Source organism: Leopardus geoffroyi, chromosome A2, assembly GCF_018350155.1.
Source record: "Leopardus geoffroyi isolate Oge1 chromosome A2, O.geoffroyi_Oge1_pat1.0, whole genome shotgun sequence".
NCBI classification, from domain to species: Eukaryota; Metazoa; Chordata; class Mammalia; order Carnivora; family Felidae; genus Leopardus; species Leopardus geoffroyi.
This window is the reverse complement of record NC_059331.1, coordinates 126,629,550-126,650,555: the sequence shown is the minus strand read 5'-3', so window position 1 is coordinate 126,650,555 and position 21,006 is coordinate 126,629,550. Positions and strand designations below refer to the sequence as shown.

At 35.5% G+C, this 21,006-nt stretch overlaps 1 protein-coding gene across 8 annotated transcripts in view; it reads right to left on the bottom strand.

Annotated features, from left to right (window-relative positions):
* SEPTIN7 (septin 7) overlaps window positions 1–21,006 on the bottom strand; it is a 120,972-nt gene that overhangs the window by 79,417 nt on the left and 20,549 nt on the right. For 4 of the 8 annotated variants that reach the window (XM_045495298.1, XM_045495297.1, XM_045495299.1 and 1 more), the window contains exon 3: window positions 6,498–6,600. The exons of 1 other annotated variant lie outside the window; for it this stretch is intronic. In XM_045495298.1, coding sequence (XP_045351254.1) covers window positions 6,498–6,600 — 103 coding nt within the window. Of the gene's footprint in view, window positions 1–6,497; window positions 6,601–7,354; window positions 7,527–7,900; window positions 7,906–9,996; window positions 9,999–11,820; window positions 11,852–21,006 lie in introns of those variants that run through there. 3 more of the 8 variants (XM_045495302.1, XM_045495301.1, XM_045495300.1) reach the window with 3 other exon arrangements.

The window sequence follows — 21,006 nt, the reverse complement described above, 5'->3', positions numbered from 1 at the left end:
ATGGCTAAAATTTGAGATAGGCACAGTTGAAATTATTATGCAACTGTCCAAAGTAAAGTAAAATATTGTAGATAAATATAGCAATATACTAATGAAAATTATCTCATTTGTAAGCATTTTATTTCTTTTTTTTTCAGTATGTCCTAATTTTCATGTATTTCAGGTGCTATTATGAAGTCTCTTTCTCAGAGAGGCAAGTCTTCCCTGATAACTCTAAAAAGATACCACCATGTTTATTTACTTTCTAGAAAACAACACAATGTGTAATTATTTTACATATTATTTACTTATTTGCCTATATCCCTAGATTAACATAAACTCCAGTAACCTTTCTATACAAATAACATAACTACTATAATTTATAACTCTAATAATATGGTATTTATATAGGAAGAACTACAGCATGAACTAAACCAAAGATTGGAAAGAGAACCAACCAAGCACATGTATTTTTAAAAATCAAGCTTGTAATAAATGGTCTGGGGAGAACTACTTAACCATTTAGAAAATAAAATAAACATCAAAGTCCTATCTCACATCAAAAAAATAAATAACCCTCATGGATTTAAAATTTCAGAATAAAAACTTAAACCTTTAGTCTATATACGTACATAAAATGCAGTGAAATCCCCAGTAACCTCAAATCAATCAACCTCAAATCAAATCAATCAACCTCAAATCAAGAACAAAAGCCGTAAGAAAAAAGATTGCATGGACAATATAAAATCAAACTAATACAAAGCGCAACACAGAAAAATTCTGGCAAAAAATGCCAATACCTAATAACAAAATAATAATAATAATAATAATAATAATAATGATAATACCCTGCAATACCTATATCTTATTAAAGAAGTAAATGAGTACAGCTTTTTAAATTAAACCAGAACATACCATTTACAAAAGAACCCATACCAAAGATAAATATTTTTAAAAAATAAGTTAACCAGCAACAATAAAATACAGGTGAAAATAAGACACCAATTTTTAGGCACTGACAGTGTTGGCAGGACTCAGAGAAAGGGGCGGTGGCAACACTAGATGAATGTGCAAAATGGTATACAAACTATTTTAGGGCAATTTGGTATTATGTATCAAAACCCTTAAAAAACTAGCAATTCAAATTTCCAAAGCTTTATTTTAAGGAATTAATTGAAAATGTAAGAACAGAACTATAACCATGTTTACCTGTAACTATCTTAATGTTGAACAAGGCAAATTATAGTATATCTCACCTATACAAGCCATTAAAATCTAGGACTCAACCATAGCTAGGTTATGACATCTAAATTCAAAAGATGATCACAATTCTCAGCTAATTTTAAAAGACATTCACATAACATCACATATACTAAACAAGAATACTGTATGTTTCTATGCTTGAGCTATCACTGAGTAACAGATTTTGGTAATATTTTCATTATGCTTTTCTGTATTTCGTAATTTCAATGAATGAAACATACTAACTTTATTACAAAAGCACCTTTTAAAATACGCAGATGAAAAACCTAGAATGAATAAAAAAATTAAAATAGTGGATATGTGAAATTATCTGATTTTTCTCCCTAAAATTCCTCTGCTTTGGTTACATTACTTAAGTGAGATAAAATTCACACACCATAAATTTCACCATTTTAAAGTGTACAATTCAGTGGTTCTATATTCACAACATTGTATAATCGTCATTACTTACTTTTATTACTAAAAGTAAAATAAAAATAGAGCTCTAGGAAGAAATTTTTGAAATATTACTCAAGGCAGTTTAAGTCTCCAACATATCGTAACTTTAGAATTAAACATGGTACTACCGAATGCCCAATAACCTAGAAACAAAATGAGTCAATACCACCTTTCAGTTTCTGCAAATAACTCTGGATGTTATTACAATTCAAACATCAACAAGAAGAGGGAAAATGACAACTATGACAGACATTGTATATCCTATTACTGACTAAATACCTCCTAAATTTTTGCTAATAAGTCATACATAAAAAACGCATTATGATATACTTTGAATCCCCAAAACAGCCAAAGCAGCATGTTAGAAGTTCTGTTCCACCGAAAAAAAAAAAAAAAAAAATAGAAATGCCATTCCTGCTACTAAAGACATTTGGTACAGGTCAAATGCATCACGCAAATCACAAATAAAGAAAACCTCTACTATAAAAATTGTGCAAAGCCCAAGATTATAGAAATGATAGAACTGTGTATTTTATCTTCTAAGAATTAAAAGTACAAACTTCCAGCTTTAAAATAAATAAGCCAAAGGAATATAAAATACAGCATAGGAAATATAGTTAATAATACTGTCATAACTTTGTATGGTAACAGATGGTAAGCGCATTTATCCTGGTAATATATAGAACTGTCAACTGTTGTACACCTGAAACTAATAACACCGTAGGTCAATTATACTTCAATTTTAAAAAAGAATTCAAAATAATAGATTTAATATCACTTGTTTTCAAAAATACTTTCTGGAAAGACAAAGCAATCTATAGTCTTTCTGAGTTCTACCTCCTTGGAGAATTCTAGTAAAATCAGGATTTTACAATTAACATTTTATTTCTCAGCACAGTCAAGTCTAATTAAGAAGCACAGGAGAGAGGGGCGCCTGGGTGGCTCATCAGTTAAGGGTCCAACTTCAGCTCAGGCCATGATCTCATGGTTCATGGGTTTGAGCCCCGTTGTCGAGCTCTGTGCTGACAGCTCAGAGCCTGGAAACTGCTTCAGATTCTGTGTCTCCCTCTCTCTCTGCCTCTCCCCATCCCCCGCTTATAAGCTTTCTCTCAAAAATAAACATTAAAGAAAAATAAATTTCTTAAAAAAAGAAGCACACAGAAGATACTCAAATTCCAAGCCCAAATATGTTTGACACTTTGCTGAATTAGAGACCTAAGTGTCTTCATTATTTGATAGGTCTCACACTGAGTTTTAAACTAAATTTTTAAGTAAAGATTCCAATCTACTTATCCTTGTGGACAGCCACGGTCTTCAAAATCTAGGCTAGTCTACCTTTCCAGCCTAATTTCCGACTATTATAAAGTCACATCTTACGGGTCAGATCCTAAAGCCAATGTGAAGTACAAATTAATCTTGAAAACCCTCTATATCATCCATTAAGCACAATTACATATAAACTAACAACCTGCTTTTCTTTGTGCACTGAAATAGATACTTATTTCTTTGCAAATATAAAAAGTAACTAGCATACATACTTAGGCACCGTATTGTCACTAGACTAACATACAGCAAGGTAAGATATTCGTACTATGAAAGGATGTGGAAGCTGAAAATGACCGGGGAAATAGAAAATTCACCTCTCCCACTTCATGCCCACCCGAGGCCACACCCTCACCTCATTCCAGTGGAATGGCAGAAAAACACTGCTTACATATATGCATTTAAGTTCTCTAATACTCCTTCATTCCTTCCCTGCTAACCCCTTTATTTCTTTGCCTCTTTCATTTTTTTAGGAAAAACAAACATCCAAATAAAATCATCTAAGTTTAAGGCATACTGGATGCACTCTACTGAGCTCTGCGCTATATCCAATACCCCCAAAAGAGCCTCTATGTAGTACTTAAGAACACAGCAGACTGAGAAGTAAGAACCAAAACCAGACAGGGTTTGGTTTTACCATGTGCTTACCAATGTGACCATGGGCAAGTAACCTAATCTCTCCATGCCTCAGTTTCTCTATCTCTAAAATAGGGATAACAATAATACCTACTTCATTCGGTTGTTGTGAAGGACTGCGTGAGTTAGGTACATACTCAGAACACTGCCTGGTGCATAATAGGTTATGGAGGTATTGGCTATTATTTTCCCAAATGGACTGTTCACTCAACTCTGTTCTTTAAAAACCTGCCCTAATACCTCTTCCTCAAATAAGGCAGTAATAACCTTCAACCAGAGACAAGTTCTCCTATACCCTTACACTTCTATGTTCCTTAATTTTTGTATGACTCCACTGACTCATGTATACTTCCTAGAAATGTTACTTACCTTTTTATGTGTGCTTATGTTGTCACATAAGTTATAAACTCCTTTTAACACATGGGAATACACACTATGCCTCCCTGATACAAAAGTCACTTAAATAAGGACTCAATAAATATTGTTTATGAGGCAAGGTTACTGGATAAAGGTTGTCCAACACAAGACAGAGTTTCATAAAGAAATCAACTTTTAAATACAGATTTTCAGTTTGTATTAATGTACAAGTCTTCAGCCAAGAATTGTTATAAAAGCTACAACTACTCTGAGTTTAAGTCTCAAAAATCAGGAGTTAGCTTATAAGGAAGGGTTTGTAGTCTCTAAGTTAAGAATATTAAAGCAAGGTTAGCTTTAGCTTTCTGTGACTTGCAAACAATGCTGTTAGATTTGGCCTAAAGTCAGAAAACCAACCATTTCTTAGACACTTACTTAAAAGGTGTTAGACACTGCAACTATGTACATGAAAAGATTTAGTCCTTCCACTCAACAAGTCTATAGAGGGACAGCTAATTAAACAATAATATTCAAGGTACAGCGGGAAAAACAGAGTAAGGATACTGACACCCATTCTTCTTTAACCTCAGTTAAAGTCTTTTTTGTTACAAATTTTTTTAACATTTATTGATTTTTTGAGAGAGACAGCACAAGCAGGGAACGGAGGGAGGAAGGGAGGCGGAGAGAGACAGAGACAGAGAGAGAGAGAGAGAGAGAGAGAGAGAGAGAATCTCAGGCAGGTTCCAGGCTCTGAGCTGTCGGCACAGAGCCTGACGAAGGGCTCGAACCCATGAACTGTGAGATCATGACCTGAGCCGAAGTCGGATGCTCAACCGACTAAGCCACCCAGTTGCCCCATAATCTCAGTTAAAGTCTTAACAAGGAAGAGAAAAAACAAAAGCTGTAGTTCAATAAAGGACTGACCAGAAAAACTAATAAATAAGATATATTCAGAGATTGCACAGTTTCTCTAAAAATCATTTCAGCTGCCTTAAATTTTTTTCATCTGGAAAAATGTCAGAGATTTTAAATCACATATCTGGCCTTGACCCCCACATATTATTCCACTAAGTATATATTCAAGAAGTTATTCTTTAAAATTTCAGTATCAAATTTTGCTTGAATTGTTATAATTCTCCTAATAGATGTAGGAACTTCTCTTACAAATTAAAAAATGGTATTATATTTGTTTATAAATAGTTTGTCATGTAAGATCACAAGCTTTACATATGTAAAGGTAAGATGGAGTACTCCTTCACATGTAACGATCATGTTAACTACTCTACAAAAGAAAAGGTATGTTCTATACATTTTATCCATGTATCTACTACCTCTGCTTCACAGCTGCAATTTGCAAACCGGGTATACTATACTTCTACTCAACCAGAGACAGGCAAGTTAACCAACTCTAGCAAACATCAAGTTTGCAAACTTTGTTACCAAGTTTTCACTATTGAAACTAACACAACACAGATATTTCCAAACAACCACAAAGTACCATCAGGTAAAATACTCTGATCAACTGAGAAAACATTCTTCTCTTCAGTGAAGGAGGATTTCATAGCTAATTCAATTAATCTAATTCAACACCCAAAGAAAAATACCAGGAATTGAGTGTAATTAGCAAAAATTAATGAACACTACATAAAGACCCAGAATCAATTCAATTTTCTTTGTCAAGGACAGTGACTCCATTACCCTGCCTTTCACCTTCTTAAAACATATAGAGAAATACAACAAAGTTTCATCATCCTTAGGATTTAGGTTCTAAAGTCAGCCTATATGAGGTGAAAATATTATACAGTCCTTTAAGACTACTAATCTTTATATACACCATGCTGCTTCTTCAAATTTAACAATGATGGTACCAACATACTGTCAAATAACCCCTGACAGCCTCTTAAAATGGACTTCAGGCAGAGTATGGTGTTCATAGGATCAAACACATAAGAAAAATGAGGCTAAATTAAAGAACAGAGACAGCCATATTTCACTCGCTACAGAGTTTATACTCCTTGAATGAATTTCCAGGGTAATCACTTGCATGACTACGAACCTCTACCTTGTCCCCCAACTTCTTTTTCAAATTCAGAGCACACATATTTAAGCTAAATGCTCATGTTATATGACTCCACTACAGTATATAAGCCAGAGAATAAAATTATCCTGGAGTAATGAGGAACCACTAGACACTATTTGCTTTTGTAGCATTACCAACTGAAGAGAACTTCTTGACAGTGCTCTATTCCTCCACCACCCCCACCACTTTTCAACTTTTAGTTTCTAAAATTGTGCCACCTTAAAAAAAAGAGGTAAGAAAATATATAAATCCTATTATGCCACAGAGTTAAATTTTAAAATGTATTCACATAATAAAATATACCACGATTCCTGCAGTTACTTAGGCTACTGTCTTCTTAAATTCATTCAGAGTTGATTAATAACTTAAAACTCAGATCAAAATCTAATTTTAGTAAAAAAAAAAAAAAAAAAACATATCTTACCCACAACCATAAGTGTGAATTCAAACCCTCTCTTCACTGATTTTCTGTACACTTGATTTGGGAGATTTGCAAATCCCACATAGCCTTCAAGGTTCTTCTGTTGCTAACAAAAACAAAAAGGGCCAAGTTATTAATGTATCAGCAAAACTCTTCTGTCACACATTTCAAATTCCCTTCAATAACCTATTTTAGAAAACTACACAAACTATTATTCATGGCAAACCAAACTGATTTTATTATAGTGTTGCCAATAAAATAATTGCAGCAACAGACAAAATGAATTGAGTATGAGTTGATTTGACAGCGGTCAATTATAAAAACCCAAAGAAAATAAAAACCAATGAAATCTGCCTCAGAGCAAAGATTTCAATTTATAATAAGTCAGTAAGAAGATTCTGACTAATAAACTAAAAACATAATGAAGGGTTTTTCACAATAAAAAAAATTCACATCCCCTTAATACTATATTAAGAACACTTTCAATGATCCCTTTTGCTCATACTAATTACCACAGGTATGAATACCTTGAAATTTGTTTTCTTACTCATGAAACAAAATCAAATGTTGAGTTTAAACAATTTTTTTCATATTCCTAAAGGCTCTAGTGATCAATTCAATCAGTAAACAATATCTTTCAAGCTATTATACCAGGTCCAATTATGCCACTTCAGCATTTCAGATGACCCTGTTGCCTCCCTCACCAGGGACATCTGGATTTATCCAGATTTTAAAGAAAATCAGAATTCGTTTTCTGCATGGTTTTTGATTCTTTGATGACGTCAACAATAGCTCCATGAGTAATTCAAAGAAACCTATTTTTAAATTGGTGTAGTAAATTAATCTGACTTTTAACTTACCCAATGCTGAGAAAAACTGTCCATAGTTCAGACCATCTGAATGAGTAGCCTATTAATTTTACCTAGAGGTAGGTCTTATTCATCATTAAAATACAATGGCAAAATATTCCTAAGAGGTACGTATTTCTCTTAAATGTTTTTGACACAATTTCTCATTAAAAAAAAAAAAAAAAAAAAGGACTCCCATGAGATCAACGCAGCAATTTAACACAGGTGGATTTAGCAAATAGCTATCTGCATTCCTCACTAGCATCACAGATGTAACAAAATATTCCATCCATCACCTTATACCCTTTTTTCATTCATATAATCTTTAGGCCAAATGTTGAGAAGATAACCAAACCAATTAAACGGAAAAACTAATTTTAAATATACCAATTAGGATACTGTTCAGAGTACAGTATTTTAAAATCAAATATTTGAAAGCCTACTATGTGTATTTAATAATGTATTAAATTTAAGGCTTCATTGGCTATTTCATTCAACTGTAAGTTAAATTTAATTTAGACTGAAAACATATCTGTATAAATTATCTCATATACTCACAGCTACTTTGTAAAGAACACATTTCCATCATTCCAGTGTTCCAGATTCCAACAGAACAGATCCACAGAGGAACAGTAAATGAGGAATTCCAAGAATTGTACATGACACATTCAGTCCAAACAGGAATGGCAAATCCATTGGAACATAGCAAAAAATAGAGGGAAAAATAAAAGTTACTTACATGGAACTCAACAAAGTAGAAGTAAATTACAAATAAAGTGAGGACAGACTTTTCTCCACACATGTCAAAGTAATAATTTTTTGTGTGTGTGGGATATAAGGCCCAGTGAGTTTTAATCAATTTTCAGCAGTTCTGACAAAATATGGAACAAAAACCTCTTATCTTTTTATAAAACCCAATTACTTTGCTCTACACCTGAAGTTTTAAAAGAAATGGTAGAAAAGCTGTAAAGTATAAAGTTTCAGCAAGGTGTATGTGTGTGTGTGTGTGTGTGTGTGTACACACAAAAGGCAAAGACACACACAGACAAAAGGCAAAGAAAAAACACCACAGGGGTGTTAGGGGGTGTTAGGGGGACTAGGCCTAGGACAGTTTTTGGCCGACAGTACAACACTGGGATTGAATTAAGGGGGAAAAGATTTCTAGGCAAAGGGACCCTAAAGTGGAGATGAATTTTGTATTTTTAGGACCAAAAAGAAGGTACATGTACACACACACACACACACACGGAACCAAGTTTAAATCCCATGAAGAAAAAAAAAAATGTAACTTTCATACGATTTTGCTTTGTCAATCACTGAATTAAGACAGCCCAGATCAGATAAATTCAAATGTTTTAGGAAAAAATCTTTAATATAGTGCTGTATTTCAAGTTCTATTGATTAAAGTTCAGAACTGGAAGAAATACAGACATGTGGATACAGGAAAGGAAGCTAAAGATAGCAAGCAACAAATGGGAGGATGAAGTTAATGTGAGCTGTGAAAACTGAAAGGCAACTAATGAAGCACAGAAAAGAAAGTAGACTAACCTTAGACAAAATGTCTGGGAAACTGAACCTCTATATTCTATATTAACACAAATCTATGAGTTATATCACAACCTGGAACAGATGATGGTGATTATTCAAATGTCAACTTCACAGAGAGGCGTGCCCTGACCACCCTTATCTAAAATTGCAACTCCATTCTCCTCAGTACTTTGCTGCAAGCTTTATGTTTCTCTCCTTAGCACTTTTTTTGCCATCTAATATACATTTTACTCATCCTGTTTATTGCAATCTCCATCCTACCCCACCTCCAACTACAATGTTAGCTCCATCAAGATAAAGATTAAATAAATTACATAAATTGTGGCATCAAAAAAGAAGAAGCCATCTGGGAGAGTAGAAAAAGTTTCAGAGAGAGTATTTTAGGTTGCATATGCAAGGGATGCTCCAGACAAAAGGCAAAGAAAAAACACCACAGAGTCCCGTGTGTCTTAGGGGGGCTAGGCGTAGGACAGTCTTTGGCTGACAGTACAATACTGGGATTGAACTAAGATAAGGGGGAAGAGAGTTCTAGGTAAAGGGGTAGACCCTAAAGTGGAGATGAATTTGGTACTTTCAGGACCAAAAAGAAGGTACATGAACTACAATGAAGTGAAGTGGTGGATTAGGGGGATAAGTGATAGAAAACGAGGTCAGGGAGGCAGGCAGAGCCAGACCATGTGGGACCCAGCCAAAGTAAGAAATTTGGATGTTATTTTAGGCATGATGGGAAACCACTGGAGGGTTGTACACAGGCAAATGACCTGACCTGATTTGTATTTTAAAGATAGCTCTTACAGCTAAGAGAAGGAGTGGAAATAAGAAAACTAGTAAGGAGCCTACTGCCACCAGTCCAAGAAAGAAAGGGTATACTGAATTTAGACAGTGTGACACAAGAAGAGGCAAGAAGGATTCAGAATATATTTTGCAGGTAAAACTGCCAGGGCATTGCTAATGCACTGGATATGACTGAAGGAAAAGCAGACCAAGATAACTCCTAGGTTTTTGGCTTAAATAACTCAATGGAGTGATATCTCTAAGGGAAAATAGGAACAATAAGGGGAGTGGGAGAGTGGACAATGAAGGACAATATCGTCAAAATCAAAAACAGCTTTGAATATGTTAAGTCTGACGTGTCTACTATATATTCAAGAAGAAATATCCAGGAGGCAGCTAAATACCTAAGTCCAGAAACTGCAAGGTTAGTTGGTGCTGAAAATACAGATTAAGGAATTATAAGCTTATAGGCAGTGTTACGAGAGGACTGGATTCTCAAGGAGAAACTATAGATAAAAAAGGGGTCTAGACAGAGTCCTGGAGCACTCCAACATTGAGATGTCAGGCTGAGAAAGAGTGAGAAAGATCAGTCAGTCAGTGAGAAGAACACCAGCACTGGCCCAAGGTCACTCAACTGTATTAAATGCCATTGAAGAGTCAAATGAAATACTAAAACATAACCATAAAAATAAGGAGGTTACTGGTAACTTTAGTTAGGAGCAATCACAGTAACTTAGTGAGGAAGAAGAGTGAGTGGGTTGAGGGTAAACAATTCTTTGCACAGAACTATAACATTTTAAATAATTATATATTTTATTTTAAAATTAAACACATTACTTATCAGTCCCCCTATAATTCTTTCCCAGAGGGAAAAAACCATGTCATTCTCATCTCTATATTCCTAGCAAAGCGCGGATGGATACATGGGAGACATTTTAAAAAGCTAAATGACTAAAATATATACTTTTAGGAAAATTCCTTCTGAGGAAAAAATTGTGTCCAAAGACAAAAAAAAAAAAAAAAAAAAAAAAGACTTAGGGAATATACTAATAATATAACATTGGTTGACTAAAACAGATTTTTCACATTTCATAAGAATCTTTCCTTATCCCAAATTCTAAAATCAGTCACAGTCTGTAATTCAGAAACCTTAACCACCCACTGATTCTTTTCCTGGGCAAATAAAATGTTCACAGTACCAGTGTGAAACATAATCTCTGGATAAGAAACATTATTTATAGATGTGATATAACTGTGACACTTGTAAGCATGTGAATATAGATAAAAGCATATTCTCACCCAAGCATCTACCAAAATACCATAAGGTCTTAAAAGTATTACTTGATTTGAAACATCAGTTATATAACAAAAAACAATTATCAAATCATCTTTTCTAAAGGAATATATTTACAAAAATCTTTCAGTTTACTATGCCAAATCTCTACATCAAAATTCATTTAAGAAAATCAAACCGCAATAATTCATTGCTTATTGTTTCACTGCCTGTGGAAAAATCAACTTAAATACAATATCCAGTAATCTCAGTGTTTAATTTAACCTTATTTCTAGGGGCGCCTGGGTGGCGCAGTCGGTTAAGCGTCCGACTTCAGCCAGGTCACGATCTCGCGGTCCGTGAGTTCGAGCCCCGCGTCAGGCTCTGGGCTGATGGCTCAGAGCCTGGAGCCTGTTTCCGATTCTGTGTCTCCCTCTCTCTCTGCCCCTCCCCCGTTCATGCTCTGTCTCTCTCTGTCCCAAAAATAAAATAAACGTTGAAAAAAAAAAAAATTTAACCTTATTTCTAGAAATCAATTATATTTAAAGAACAAGATGCTTTCAAACAGGTTCCAACTGATAGATTATTGGAACCCTTAAGAATTCTTCACATTCTCTTGCCATTTGTTCCAATTCCAAAGAATAAAGTTACGAAAATCTTGGCACCTAAAATCCATTATCATTTTTAAAGGTCTGAATGTTAATATGGGTTTTAATAAATTTTCCAAAAGAGAAAAGCAGCAATTTATTTTGAAAACTGCCAAATGTATATTTCCATAACAACAATAAAATTGAGCAAGGGGAGTTATAGCAGAAAAGAAGCCTTATAAAAATCAGAATTTGAGGAAAATTAAAACATATCCCTGCTAAGATGTGCTACAAACCTTCAGTTTTCCTCATCTTTACAAAATAAGATATTCAGCCCCAAATTACCTTCATATCACCGGAATTCTATTTCTCCCTCTAAATAACTGCAATAAAAAAAAATCAGAATACAAAGATTCAAAGTTTATATCTTTAACTTTAAATTTCTTTTTTTTTTTTTTTTTAATTTTTTTCAACGTTTATTTATTTTTGGGACAGAGAGAGACAGAGCATGAACGGGGGGGAGGGGCAGAGAGAGAGGGAGACACAGAATCGGAAACAGGCTCCAGGCTCTGAGCCATCAGCCCAGAGCCTGACGCGGGGCTCAAACTCACGGACCGCGAGATCGTGACCTGGCTGAAGTCGGACGCTTAACCGACTGCGCCACCCAGGCGCCCCTAACTTTAAATTTCAAAGATAAACATTTGATCTTTCTAAATAACTTCGAGTTCAATTTGTAGCCTTTGGAATTTAAAACAGGTATAATATTGTTTTACACACTGACAAAAAACAAAGTTTCTTTCTTCTAAAGTTTAAGCAATTCTAAATACAAAAAACTACACACTACATGGGGCGCCTGGGTGGCGCAGTCGGTTAAGCGTCCGACTTCAGCCAGGTCACGATCTCGCGGTCCGTGAGTTCGAGCCCCGCGTCAGGCTCTGGGCTGATGGCTCAGAGCCTGGAGCCTGTTTCCGATTCTGTGTCTCCCTCTCTCTCTGCCCCTCCCCCGTTCATGCTCTGTCTCTCTCTGTCCCAAAAATAAAATAAAAACGTTGAAAAAAAAAATTAAAAAAAAAAAAAACTACACACTACAAAAGGAAAAGATATTGATAAATAATTTCACTTGTCTACTCCTTAGTATTCCTATCAAAAGCCTTACATTAAACACATAGATATAACTATCCAGCACTTGCTTAGTCTTACATGACCCAATGGAAAAATTAAAGAACTTCACTATTTAAATGTTTTAAATATTTTAAATATAACTGGTATAAAAATATCTAGATTCCAGATTTAATATAACAAGAACACTAAAATGTTACAAGATTACATGGGCATGTCCTAAATGTTGGCTTTAATGTCCCCTCTCCCCAATTTTTTTAATGTTCATTTATTTTTAAGAGACAGAGAGGGAAAGAATGCAATCAGAGAAGGGGTAGAGACAGAGGGAGACAGAGAATCCAAAGCAAGTTCTCCACCGTCAGCAAAAAAGCCCGACATGGGGCTCAAACCCATGACCGTGAGATCATGACCTGAGCCAAAGTCAGATGCTCAACCAACTGAGCAACCCAGGCACTACCCTCCCCATATTTTTTAAAGGTTCATGTCTTAGTTTGCCTGCCCCCAGCTCCTCTCTTTTTAGTGAGATGAGCAATTATGTCCCTGATGAAACCAACTTTTATTTTCTCTATTCTGGATTCCTAATTAATCTGCTTAAAATATTTTAATATTCAATTCTATGAACACATGTAAGAATGAGATAACTTAAAATTTAAAACAATTTTTTCTTATCCTAAACTTGGAATTTACATATCTACTTATAGAATTACTGACCACATTCTCATTCAATCAACAGTCACCTGACCCTCCCAATGTATGTAGTAACAATTAGGTATGTAAAAGTTAATAAAAACAAGGCCCCTGCTTATGAAACTAAGAATTTAAGGTCAGGTAAGTTAGAAGGCAATTTTAATAACAGTGATAAAATACTATGATGTAGGCAAGCATGAAGGATGGCTATGAGAATGAAAAAGGTTGGGGGGGGTTGCTTGGTCGATTCTGAGGTCACATCCTTCAGATAGATCCTGAAGGACTAGTAGTCCTTAGTGTGATGTGAAATGTAGGTAGGGCTGGAATATATGGGTCCCAAAGCAAAGGCCTGAGTAACTGCAAAGGCTCAAAACCAAGAGGAGAGCATGGTTCTCTATGAGAACTACAAACGATTTAACACATCTCATTTTCAAGGTCTGGGAGCTACAGCAGAGGAAAATTGAACAAAAGCCAGATCATGAAGGATTTTGTTAACCATGCTAAGGAACTTAGATTAGACTTCATCTTGAAAGCTTATGGAGAACATTAAAGGACTTGAAGCATAAGAATGCACAATCACATTAATTCACATGAAGAATCACATTCTTATTTTAGAAAATTACCACTAACAAGAATATTGAAGATGAACTGGCAGAGTTCTCAGAATGACTGCAATCCCAAAAGCTGGTGCAGTAGCCCAGGGAAAAAATTAGGACTTAAGCCAAGAAAGAAGCAGAGAAGACGAAGAGAAATAGAAACTACAATTCTAATGTCCATTAAGGTAGCCACTAGCTACAAATGGCTGTCAAAAACTTGAAATTTAGCTAGCCTGAATTGAGATGTGCTTTAAGTGCAAAATACACACCAGATTTTGAAGACAGTATGAAACAAATAAGGAAAAATATCCTAATTTTTACAGTGACTACATGCTGAAATAAAATTTTAGACAATATTGGGTGATACAACATATATACTAAAGCTAATTGCACCTGTTTCTTTTTACTTTTTAAATGTGGCTACTAGAAAAACTTAAACTACATATATGGCTTGCATTAATTTCTACTGGAGAATGTTGGTTAGATATTAATGAGATGAATTTACTGTAACTAACTTGGGGGTTATAAAGATTCAGATTTCTAAGTTTAGTTTTGAACAACTGGATTAATAGTGGTTACCAATCACTAAAAGCAGGAATCATCTGAGTTTAAGGTGCTAACTGGACTTTAGGGATACAAATGTCTAGTATGCAGCTTGCATATATAAAAGTTAGAAGTTCTAGAAATGTCTAGGCTACACAGATATTAACATTTTAAGCCACCAACATTTAGAGGCCCTTGGGTGGCTCAGTCAGTTAAGCGTCCGACTTCAGCTCACATCATGATCTCACAGTTCATGAGTTCAAGCCCCACGTCAGGCTCTGCACTGACAGCTCAGAGCCTGGAGCCTGCTTCACATCTGTGTCTCCCTCTCCCTCTGCCCTTGCTTGCATTTTCTCTCTCTCAAAAAAAAAAAAAAAAAAAAAAAAAAAAAAAAAATTTAAGCCACCAACATTTAAATGGTATGAAGGCCATGGGTATGAATCCAAATACAGTACACAAAGTACGAAGCAGGCCAGAACCAACACTAACATCCCACTTACACAAACCTAGGAAAAGATGAGAGAAAAAAGAATGAGGGAAAAAGCAGTTCAGGGAAGCAGTTCAAGGAGATCAACTGTAGAGGTCTCCTTCAAGAAGTGGTCAACCGTACCACAAGACCTGGAGTGGTCAATATAAAGATATGGAAAAATATACTTATCAGAGACCTTTGTCCCAGCAGGGGAAAGATAAGAAAAGAATGCAGATTAGAAGTAAATCAACAGTGAATAAGTATAGGCAATGAGTATAAACAATTCTTTCTAAATGCGTTATCTATGAAGAACAAGAAGGTAGAACCTGAAGAATAACACAGGGTCAAGGGAGGGTTGTATGGAAAAAAGAGAGAGATAATTGCCCCTGTTTAAATGTTAATAGAAAAGATCCAGTATGGGTGCCTGGGTGGCTCAGTTGGCTGAACATCTGACACTGGCTTGGGTCACGATCTCGAGGTCTATAAGTTCAAGTCCCACGTCTGGCTCTGTGCTGACAGCTCAGAGCCCGGAGCCTGTTTCGGATTCTGTGTCTCCCTCTCTCTCTGACCCTCCGCTGCTCATGCTCTCACACGCGCATGCTCTCTCCTCTCTCAAAAATAAGCATTTAAAAAAAAAATTTTTTTTTTAAAGAAAAGATTAAGTAGACAACTGGCTGAAGAAAGGTAAGTGAGGACACAGATAATGTTCTGGAATAAAGGGTGAGATTTTCTCTAAGGTCCAAAGAAAATGATGCTTTAATCCTAACTGAGGAGAGGAGGACCAGGGAATATTAAGAGATAAAGATTTGAATTAGCAACCACAAGAATATCAAGAAAGACTAGGATTCCATAGAAGGCAGCCAAGCAATTCTATACACAGATTAAAGCTAAAGACCACAAATCTGTGTAAATGTATCTGTGAAGCCATAGGATCTTCTTGTCCAGTAGCAATCTGCAGCTTAAGTATAAGCCAATAAACTGTAGGAATCATTGAGAATTGTTATTTTGCAGAAAATATGCAGAAAAGTACAGGGGATCAAGGGAACTGATAAGTATAGCTTAAGTTACAAAAATGAAGAGGGTCAAGGATGGAAGGTAAGAAACAAGTGAGAGAGCTAAAAGAATGTGAAGGTATTGTTAGAATGGGCTATACAATGAAGATTTTAGAGGTGCAACAGAAGTTTGAGATGATGACCACATGCGGCCATTTAAATGATGGCCCAAGCACAATCCCAAAACTGTGAAGCTGAATTATTGAATGAGCTTTACACACGAGCACTAAAATGCCCCAGAACAATGACAGACCTTGGGGAGGAAAGGAAAACTGAATGTTTGCTGCCATCCTCAATGAATAAATAGAAAGTGACAAATTTTAAAAGGGTGAGAACATGCTGCTGTTAAATAGCTTTAAAGGAAAAATGGTCTAGAGTCCAGATCAACACTATCTAATAAAAATATAAAGTAAATCACATATGCAATTGTAAATATTCCACCAAACACATTAAGGAAGTAAGAGTCAAAAAGGTAAGTTTAACTTTAATTACATGTTTTATTTAACCAGATATACAACATTACTTTAACACGCAACCAATATAAAAATGATTATGATTCATTTCACATTATCCCTTGTTCTGCATTCTTTTCTTTTGTAGTAATCTTTGCAATACAGCACACTTCATTTAGGATTAGTCACATTTCAAATGCTCAGAATCTATGTGGTTAGTGGCTACCATACTAGATATAGATATAGAACATTTCATAGATATAAAACATTTTCATCATGCCAAAAGACCTACTGGAGAACAAAAATGAAATGAACAATGGTACCCAGTACTGGGTGAGGATGCCGACAAATAAGCACTCTCCTATGTGACTGGTGGAATACATATTCAAACCATTTCCCTGAAGAGCAATCTGGTCTTGCAAATCAAAAGGTTAAATTTTCATGTTCCCAGACAACACATTCCACTTCCACACTTTATAATTTTGAGAATATATTTAACATTTAGCTAAAAGAACATTCAACAAAATAGTTAATGATAATGAAAAATTGTGAAAACTAAGTTCCAAAAAGAAGTGAAGGAAACAATGTATCATGGTATTCCCATAGGCAAAAACACCATGCATTACAAGTTTCATAAGAATACATGACAATCAACACCATATTGAGTGGAAAAACTATTAAACAGATGACATGGTATTATGTACCTTTAAACATTCCTTTGTGTGCACACTGGAAAACAATTAAAAGGTTATAGACTGCAGTAAGAGTATAGAAACTGGCAAGGTAAAGATCTCAGAAAATTGGCTCCTTTAAAAGCAATGAAAAAACGGTCAAAATCAATTTCTTCAGAACTCTGGAAATTAACAAAAGGTGTGCAGCAGTCCAGAGTGCTTATTCAAAAAAAAAAAAAGAGGGCTGAACCTAAATAACTTGCCCATTCTCATCTCCCCTCCCAGCTCCACAGTAGCCTTGAAAACCAACAGCACACAATCATGGCAAAAATCAGCATCTTGACAGAAACTTGAGGAGGCAGAACAGGCTCTTTTAAAGCCCCATTCCCAAAGAACTATCATTATTTGGCCTATCTGATGTTTCCCTGGAAGACTCCACATATAACCACAAAGATAAGCAGAGACTTCAGTGACAACACATGGCAAAAGAAAACAGACTTTATGGAAAGTCATTAAACAAACAACAAATAGCAATAATAAACCCTGGGAGGGATCTGACTATAATTGCCATGTTGTATTATTTAAAATGTCCAGTTTTCAGGGGCGCCTGGGTGGCGCAGTCGGTTGGGCGTCCGACTTCAGCCAGGTCACGATCTCTCGGTCCGTGAGTTCGAGCCCCGCGTCGGGCTCTGGGCTGATGGCTCACAGCCTGGAGCCTGTTTCCGATTCTGTGTCTCCCTCTCTCTCTGCCCCTCCCCCGTTCATGCTCTGTCTCTCTCTGTCCCAAAAATAAATAAACGTTGAAAAAAAAAAAAATTTTTTAAATGTCCAGTTTTCGTCCAACTTCAGCTCAGGTCATGATCTCACGGTCTGTGAGTTCAAGCCCCACATCAGGCTCTGTACTGACAGCTCAAAGCCTGGAGCCTGCTTCCAATTCTGTGTCTCCCTCTCTCTGGCCCTCCCCGACTCACACTCTGTCTCAAAAATAAATAAACATTTAAAAAAATAATAAAATAAAAATAAAATGTCCAGTTTTCAACAAAACACTATGAAACATGTCAAAAAAAAAAAAAAAAAAGAATGTCCCATATACGGGGGGGGGGGGGGGTTACAATCAATAAAGACAATTTCCTGAGAAAATCCAGACATTAGGCAAAGAGTTTAAATATGCCATTTTACATCTGTTAAAAGAACTAAGGGAAACCATGTCTAAAAAAACTGAAAGAGGGGCGCCTGGGTGGCGCAGTCGGTTAAGCGTCCGACTTCAGCCAGGTCACGACCTCGCGGTCAGTGAGTTCGAGCCCCGCGTCAGGCTCTGGGCTGATGGCTCAGAGCCTGGAGCCTGTTTCGGATTCTGTGTCTCCCTCTCTCTCTGCCCCTCCCCCGTTCATGCTCTGTCTCTCTCTGTCCCCAAAATAAATAAACGTTGAAAAAAAAATAAAAAAACTGAAAGAAAGTATGAAAACAATGTGGGAAATATCAGTAAAGAGACATTATTAAAAAGAACTAAACAAAAATTCTCAAGTTGAAAAGTACAACTGAAATGAAACTTCACTAGAGAAGCTCAACAACATATCTGAGCTAGCAGAAGAATCAGCAAATCTGAAGATAGGTCAAATAACATTAACCAAGTCTAAGGAAAAGATACAAATCAGAATGAAGGGAAAAAATGAACAGAACCACAGACTGTGGAACATACTCAAATATACCAACATATATATAATGGGAGTCCCTATAATGACCCAGATTATAATGTTACAAATTCAGATATTAACTATAATCCCAAGGACAATGCTCCTGCCAGACATACACACAATCTCAAAAGAATATAGCAAGAAGTAGCGGGGTGGGGGGAATTAAAATGGTACACTAGAAAATATCTGCTTAACAACAATAACAAAAAAAGAAGTAACTCAGAAATAGAAAAAGAAAAAAATAAAATAAACAGAACCAGAGATTCTGATGAGACATAAGATATACAGAAAACAAATAGCAAAATGACAGATATAAATCTCACCTTTCAGTACCCAGAGTAAATGAAACAGATTAAACAGTCAATAAAGAGACAAATATTGGCTGAACACATTTAAAACTGTGATCCAGGGGCACCTGGGTGGCTCAGTTGGTTAGGCGACTGACTTTGGGCTCAGGTCATGATCTCACAGTTCGTGAGTTCGAGCCCTGCATCGGGCTCTGTGCTGACAGCTTGGAGCCTGGAGCCTACTTCAGATTCTGTGTCTCCCCTCTCCCTACCCCTCCCCTGTTCACGCTCTGTGTCTATCTCTGAATAATAAATAAACGTTAAAAAAATTAAAAAAAAAAACCCGTGATCCAATTATATGGTGCACAAAAACAAAAAAACAACAAAACAACAACAACAAAAAAAACTTTTTAGAATCACAGACACAACCAGCTTGAAATAAAAAGGATTTAAAAAAAAAACCAGAGAGCTGGAGTGGGAACAACACAGACGTTAAGACAAAATTGTTACCACAAAGATACTTTATACTGATTAAAACATCAATTTATCAAGAAGGTATAACAATTATAAACATACGTGCCCCTAAAAACAGAGTCCAAAAATATACAAATCAAAGACTGACAAAATGAAAGGGGCAATTAAGAGAATTCAACAATAGCTCAACTTCAATACCTCATTTTCAAAATATGTAAAATAAGTACACAGAAGAGAAACAAGGAAACAGAAGGCCTAAACATAACAACTAGACTCAACACCGCATCTGACAACAGCAAAATACATTCTACATGCACATGAAATGTTCTCCAGGACAGACCATATATTAGACATTTTGGTCTTAATTTTAAAGGGCTGAAATGAGCTACTGTGTTCTTCACCCACAAAGGAATGAATTTATAAATTAATAACAGGAGAAAATTGAAAAAATGACATCTGTGGAAGTTAAACACTACACTGTGACCAATGGGTCAAAGAAGACATTTTAAAGGAAACCGGAAAAGTTGAGATAAGTAATAACATAGACACACACACACACACACACACACACACCCCCCATACCAAAACTTACTGAATGCACCTAATTCAGAACTTAAAGGAAAAGTTATAGCTGTAGTAAATGCCTATGTTAAAAAGAGAAGATCTCAAATCAATTACCTAACACTCACCTCAAAAAAACTAAAAAAAGAACACACTAGATGCAAAGCAAACAGAAATGAAGACTTGAGCAGAAATAAAAATAAATATAACGAAAATAAAGAAAATCAACCAAACCATAAGTTGGCTCACTGAAAAGATTAAACTTTGACAAACCTTAGCTACACTAATCAAGAAAAAAACTAGAGAACACTCAAATTACTAAAGTCAGAATGAAAGAGGGCAAATCACTACTAACCTTACAGAAAAAAAAAAGATTATAAGGAAACCTATGAACAAGCGCATGCCAACAAACTGGAAAACATAGAGAAATGCAAAAATTCCTAGAAAGACATAAACTACCTAAAGAAGAAATAGAAAAATCTTAAGTCCTATAAAAAATAAAGAAATTATGTTAGTAATCCAAAATCTTCCCACAAAGAAATGCCCAAGTCCAAATGGCTCCACTAGTGAATTCTATCAGAGGTTTAAAGACTGCCCAATTGTTCACAAATTAATCCAAGAAACAAAAGAGGAGAGAACATTACCCTGATACCAAATCAGACAAACACCTCAAAAGAAAACAACAGACCAATGCCCTTACATACAAAAAATATCAATAAAATACTGGCAAACCAAATCCAGCAATATAAAAATGATCATACACTACAAGTGGAACTCATCCACTGGTTGGTTCTACATATTAACCAAAGTAATACACCATATTAACTAAATAAATCAATAACAATAAAACACATGATCATCTCCAATACACAAAAAA